Source organism: Cyprinus carpio, chromosome A9 (assembly GCF_018340385.1).
Source record: "Cyprinus carpio isolate SPL01 chromosome A9, ASM1834038v1, whole genome shotgun sequence".
Classification (NCBI taxonomy): domain Eukaryota; kingdom Metazoa; phylum Chordata; class Actinopteri; order Cypriniformes; family Cyprinidae; genus Cyprinus; species Cyprinus carpio.
Genome location: NC_056580.1, coordinates 27,373,488 through 27,380,587, shown reverse-complemented (window position 1 = coordinate 27,380,587; position 7,100 = coordinate 27,373,488). Strand labels below are relative to the sequence as shown.

At 30.5% G+C, this 7,100-nt stretch overlaps 1 protein-coding gene and 1 long non-coding RNA gene across 3 annotated transcripts in view; one reads left to right on the top strand and one right to left on the bottom strand.

The window, feature by feature from the left end:
- The window catches only part of LOC109063093 (potassium voltage-gated channel subfamily H member 7-like), an 84,167-nt gene that overhangs the window by 15,757 nt on the left and 61,310 nt on the right, over window positions 1-7,100 (bottom strand). For both annotated transcript variants that reach the window (XM_042764325.1, XM_042764326.1), the window contains one exon: window positions 3,811-4,065. In XM_042764325.1, coding sequence (XP_042620259.1) covers window positions 3,811-4,065 — 255 coding nt within the window. The remainder of the gene's footprint in view (window positions 1-3,810; window positions 4,066-7,100) is intronic.
- The window catches only part of LOC109072593, a 61,481-nt gene that overhangs the window by 46,336 nt on the left and 8,045 nt on the right, over window positions 1-7,100 (top strand). The window contains exons 10-12 of the long non-coding RNA XR_006160868.1: window positions 3,800-4,098; window positions 5,926-5,974; window positions 6,595-6,666. This is a non-coding gene — a long non-coding RNA (uncharacterized LOC109072593). The remainder of the gene's footprint in view (window positions 1-3,799; window positions 4,099-5,925; window positions 5,975-6,594; window positions 6,667-7,100) is intronic.

The following is a 7,100-nucleotide window of genomic DNA, read 5'->3' as shown; positions in this document are numbered from 1 at the left end:
GTACACAAACAAATGACTGAAAGATTGTGTTGGGAATAACATAGTACCTTTGTACTCTGCAGACTATCTGTGTGGAGTGATTGGGAGAAATCCTGTGCATTATCTAGAGCGGCCTTTAGCCCCCAGTTTATGATATTATTGTGAAATTTGATTGATTTTCATCTTTCTCCATTTAAGCAGATGGAAATATGCCTGAAAAAGCCACCGAAGTCATTACCAAGATGGGCACAGAGTGACCTGAATTGCTTTAAGTTATTTTGCTACTACTACTAATACCGTATCCCACAATGCAATGCTTATGACTTAACCTTCCATTTTCATTAGCTGTGATTTTAACAACTCTATTTTGATGCATTATTTTATTTGACTGCCAAAAGTTTACATTTTTACACTAAATTGAATAATTTTACACTGTGTTTATGATGTAGTAAATAGTGATACCCTCCCACTCTCCCTACTTAACTCACCTTAGTGAAAGTGACTTAAGCAAAATAAAGCGAATAATGTGAAACTGAAATGAAAAGTGTGGATCTGCTCATGCTGCATCATAATTATTTTTGTAAATGTTTTTTATTTGTATGTTTATTTATTTATTTATTTATTTACAGTGGTGCATGTTATAACCAATCACACACGATTCCGTTGAGTTTATGAATGCAACGGCCAATCAGAGGCGTTCAGTTGAGTCATCGCTGAAACATGTGCCTGCTGGCTGAATTCTGCTCTCTCGCGAATTCTCTCATCATAAACGACAGAGTGCAGATATATACGTACAATGTAAGAAAGAGATTAATTTCACAATGTAGACAACTTCAGTGATTATAACGGGAGGATTTATTAATTTTTTTTTTTTTTTTGAGAGAAAGAGTTTAAAGGTCATTCATAATGTTCTTTGATAATGCAAATGTTCTTTGTCTAAACAGAGAAAGAAGCTAAAAAAAAAGACAAAAATGTAACAAAACCATAAAACCATTACAACTTTAAAAGTAAAACACAAATGGAAAATTATAACTAAAACTGAAGTAAATATATATTTATAGTGGAAAAAAAAAAAAAAAAAAAAAAAAAAAAAATATATATATATATATATATATATATATAAATATGATATATATATATATATATATATATATATATATAGATATATATATATATATATATATATAAAAATTTATTAAAAACCTTAAAAACTTTGACATAAAAAAAAAAATCCCAAAACTTTGGCTACGATTAAAATGAAAATTTTGCAATAAAAACGAATTAAACATATTAATAAGAAATATTATAGGATCTCAATGAAATAACATTGTTTATAAAACAAGCAAAAAAATTATTTTAGGATTTTTTGATGAGTAGAAAGTTCAAAAGAAAAGCATTTATTTGAAATAGATTTTTTTTGTAACATTATAAATGTCTTTACTCTCACTTTTGATTAATTTAATGCATGTTTGCAGAATAAAATAAATCTATTAATTTCTTTAAAAAAAAACTTACTGACCCCAAACCTTTGAGTGGGGGTGTATATGTGTGCATTTGATTTGTATTAATTAAATTGTATCATCCTGTATTGCATACAGTATATCAGCCATAATCTAATTATCAGTCTTAGCATCTGCCATTGAAAAACCCATATGGTCAACCACTGATAGTAATCTAGTATCCAGTCCATTTAGATCTGCCACAATCTACAGTATTTCTTTTGTTCTTTCATATTCTCTAATGTTCAGTTGCAATCTATAGGCTGGTAGCTATAAAAAGCCCAGTCCAGCTTTGAGCCGCTGAAGTGAGTGCTTTGAAAATGCCAAACACATCCAGCGGGAGCCACTTAAAAGAAATGTCAGAAACCTCTTCTTATCAGACACGGCTTCGACACACAATGCAGAAACCCAGACTTGTTTGTAGAATATGCTCATCTGTTTGACATTTAACTGTGAGAACAATAATGTATAGGTTTCAGGAGGCAGGCTCCTCGGCTCTCTGTGTTTAAGCATGTAAGGACAATGGCACATCTGCCCACTGGGAGAAACAGTGTGTGCCTGCTCTCGCTCGCGTTGCTAACCGCTGCATCGGTAAACAACATGTTGAGGCAGATAGTCCTCCACAGGACGCAGCTGTGACGTGCTAATGTCTGCAGGCCACTTTCAGCAAACTGTCTTTTACTAAAACATCCAGCAAACATCCATCACAAGAAACAAAGAGCACAGTGAGAAATAATGAGACAATGAAAGAAATTAGGCAAGGTTTTAAAAATAGTCTACCTCTGATTAAAATAGTCATTCATAAGTGAAAAAGTGATACCTTAATTTAATATCTATGGCAGGAAAATTCAGTTGAGGGTATAGTAGGTTATTTTAGAGAGGCAATAGCAAGCTAGCTTTAAAAGCATAAGATCTCACCCCCCCCCCCCCCACCTGCAAATCACTCTCCAAAGCCACGCTTCCTCCAAAACACACGACCGCGTACAGGCGGAGGATTGAATTCAACGCTGTTAGATTAGCTCATGTCTCATTCATCGGTGAGAAAACATTACAGTACAAAGTGCACAATATTACATGCTGATGACGTATCTTGTCTCCACAAACATGGTGCATGGAGGTATGCAAATATATACTGACAGGCAGGTAGCACAGCTTATCGTAACGTTCGGACCGAATGGAAACAGTTTTCATAAAAATATTTTCACTGTTTTATATATATATTAATATTTTTAGTTTTTTATATCTTTATTATATTTTACTTTTATTTAAAGTTTTAGTAATTTCAGTGTGTGTTCTTGTCATTTTTTAGCTGTTTTTGTTTTTCCACATACATTTTACATCAAGTTAAACTAAATTAAAATGAGAAATGTTGCCTTGGCAAATTAAAATTTATTGTTTCACTTAATAATAATGCTTTTTAATGGTTTAAAATTTGTTGTCAGTTTTAGTAAAATATATTAATATAAATTTTATATTGTTCCTGTGGCTCAGTGGTAGAGCATTGTGTTAGCAGTGGAAAAGGTTGTGGGTTCAATTCCCAGGAAAAGGAAACACACATACTGATAATGTATTGTATGAATTGAATGTAATTTGATTTGGTTTGGATAGTATGGTATGTTCGTACATGTAAATCTTATTTTTAGAACAAATTTTTATTTTATAAGTACATTATTGTAAATATATTACACACACACACACACACACACACACACACACACACACAAATATATGTATATGTGTATGGGTGCTCTTGACACACTGATCACACGTTGTATTTATGCACAGGCACAGGCATTACTGTACATTCACGTTGTTTCCACACACATTCACGATAATGTTTTGATTTGTCATGTTTATGTTGATGTGTTTTCTGAATGGATCAGTGTACTGTAGTAGATATATGCAGTCAGCAGGTGGTTGGTTTAAGATTTTTTTTTTGTCATCTCTATGTGGTGCTGTTCGGTATCACAACTTGACTTCTCTAAAATTAAAAAAAGCTCTTTGCTGTTGCTCTGTACACATACAGAGTTTTAGCAATTTTAGCAATTTTTTCTTTCATATGTGCTTAGATGGGCTCCTTATATCATTTGGTTCTTTGGTGTCCTTTTGGTGTTTATAAGTGTCCTTTTTTTTGGAAAGACATCTAAATTTATCTTGAAAAAAGCTTGCAGAAAATGCATATTTTTGAGAATCACCCTTCAATCTTTTGGTTTACTTTGCTGGATATAGCAAATAATGACAAAATACTATATAATATATTATTAAACTCAGTCTTGCATTGTTATATAATATACATTTCCGTGTGTTTCTTTTAAAACAAGCTCATGCTTACCCAGAATGGCCACCACTATGTCGTCCTTGAGGATCTCGATGGATCCTCCAGACAGGAAGTAGAGCGCGGTGAGGATGTCCCCGCAGTGCATGAGTGTATCTCCAGGAGGAGCATGGGTGGTTTTGAAGCGCATGGCGAGAGCACGCAGACATCCTTGAGTCGCACCTTGGAAAGCCTTACATCCCTGAAGGAGACTGTTGTTCAGATGGAGACAGATATCTGCCTGTAAACACTCAGGAAAGCCTTTTAAGACCTGCAGAGAGATGCCAGAACGAGGTGACACTCGAGGTGAAAAACACTCTATCAGCTCCATCACAGAACACTAAAGCAAGTACATTCATTAGTGCAGACATTATCTACAATTACACTCTTTGTTATTCTGTAATGTTATGGAGAGTGCCTTACTGTTCACCATGTGAAACTAAAAATAAATAGAATAACAATAGAAAACTCTAATAATAATAATAATAATAATAATAATAATAATAATAATAAATAGCGCTTACAAATATTAATTTTAACAAGATTGTCTTAAACTACCATTCAGAAATCTGTAAAAAAAAATTTTTTTAAGGAACTCTCTTCTGCTCAACAAGGCTGCATTTATTTGATAAAAAAAATATGGTAAAAACTGTAATATTGTGAAATATTCTTGATATTAAAATTTTTTAATATATTTAAAAAATTTTATATATTCCTGTGATCATTACTCAGAATAATTTCTGATTATAATTGAGGATGAAAACAGTTGTGCTGCTTCATATTTTTGTGGAAACCAGGATACAGTTTATTTTTCAGGATACTTTTATGAATAGAAAGGTCAAAAGAACAATAATTAGTATGTGTTTTTGTTTTTTTTGTTTTTTTGCATGGACTTTTTTCACTTAGCATTTTGCAATGCATTATGGCCTTGAAAACATGATGCTGCCTTAAAATTTGGCCAAAAGAAGAGGCATCTGCTGTTTTTAACTGCCTTCATGTCAGAAGCACTTTTATGACGCTTTGAAAGTGACAATTCACTCGGTTTTGGAACAGAGTCCTGTTGTTGAGAGTTTTTCCAAGGCTAATGAAATTATTTTGCATTAAGATGTTTCTGCAAATTTAATCATATGGTTAAAGTGGCAGGAAAGAGACTTTAAACCAGGCAGGCTAATGTTCCAAGTGCCAATTACTGTGCTCATATTAGCGGCACAATCATCAGTTAAAAGGGATGAAGTAATGGCACAGAGAAGATTCAGTTTCTTAGTAACAGCAGACTTGCTTTAACAAGAGCAACTTTTAATCGTTGAGTCTCATCTAAATCAGATTGGCTCCCATAGACCCACATCTAATGTATGCTTATTCATGCTAGCATAAAATATATGCTGCAGCTGGGAGATATTCTGGACATTTACAATATATTGACTTGACTGTGCTGGAAAGACATGATTATAAGTACTAGGATATAAAAGTGGTTTGGTCGTTATTTGATTATTATTATTTTTTAATTATTATTATTATTATTATTATTATTCATTTTTAAATATTAATATATGCATCAAACATCATAAACAGGCTGAAAAAAAATAAGTTATATTGCCCATCTCAAAAATATACATTTTTTGGACTTTTTATTTGGTCATTATTATTATTATTATTATTATTATTATTATTATTGTTGTTGTTTCTTAAAGACAGTATCACAAAAATAAATAGTAAGATATATATATATATATATATATATATATAATATATATATATATATATATATATATATATATATATATATCTATATATATATATAATATATATATATATATAATTTATTTAATTTTTTGTAATTGTGATGATTTTGATGCACCTTTTATTTGGTAATTATTTTATATTAATTTGTTTATTTTTTATTATTTTTGTTTAGTTTCTTAAAGTATCTTGAGAATAAATATTTATTTTGATATGCATCAAATATCATCCAAAGGCAGACTTTATATATATATTCTGAAATTCTGATTAATTCTTTTTATTTGGCTATTTATTTATTTATTTATTTATTTTTTTTTAAATATTTTTTAAAGACATTATCACAAGAATAACTGTATATCCTGACTGTATATAAATACCTCCTGCTCTTCCCAGGGCGACGAGGTCGTTCCATTTCACATGAGGCAGACATGGAGAGAGAAAGGTGTTGCTTTCAGTACAAACACTCACACATTTACACTGATGACATGTGCAAACAGCATTTCAGAGATCATTGAGAGGAATAGTTCAGCCAAAAATGTGAATAAAATGGTCATTTTCTCATGTTAAATTATCATATTGCTTCAGAAGATTTGGAATACAATGCATGTGTATGGAATACAGTGCAGATGTATACAATGTTATATTAGCATCATTAAGATACTATTACAGTTGTTATTATTTTTAATATTTTGAATTATTTTATTTTTCTATTTTCATTTTCATTTTAAAATTTTAGCAGTTTTGTTTGTGTGTGTGTGTGTGTGTGTGTGTCTGTAGCTTTTTTTTTTAATTAAAATTAATTTTTTATTTTAATTTTAGTTATTTTAGTATACTAAATAAAAACAGGAAATGTTGCCTTCACATCAAGCTGGCATAAAGTAAGTTTAAGTTTTTTTTTATATTTTTATTTTTTATTTTATTGAAGATAAAATGTATTTTATTCCAAATTTTATATTTTATTTTAGATCAAAAATATTTATTAATTTTTATTAACTATAATAACCATTGGTTGTATGAGATCATTTTATTGATAATTATTGTTTTATGGTGTTTATTTTACAGATGTGGACACTATGAAATTTCTCTTGCATTCAACAGACAAATAACAGCATGTGGGTTTACAACAATATTAAAGTAAGTAAATAATGGAAAGAAAAAAAATATATATATCGATTGATTGATTGATTGATTGATTGATTGATTTTTGCCTGAATTATTCCAACAAACGTGACTTAGCACAGGGATTCCCAAACTTTTGTGTCAGCCAACCCCCTGAGATTTTTACTTGGTTGTCTAATGACATGCAAGTAAACAAATAAAATATTTAATCTTTATTATAAGTGGCAGTTTAGTTTGGTTTTTATTTCAAAAATTATTTTTTAAATGAATTTTATGTTCATTTTACATTTACTCTTTAATTGGCTTTTCATGAACCCCAGTTTGGGAAACCCAGGCTTAGCAGACTGACAAAAACAATGTGATTTTTTTGTTTTTGTTTTATGATGTTTTGAACTGACCTTATGCTATGCCCTGCCTTAAAACATCATTGACCAATCCCATCTTAGTGA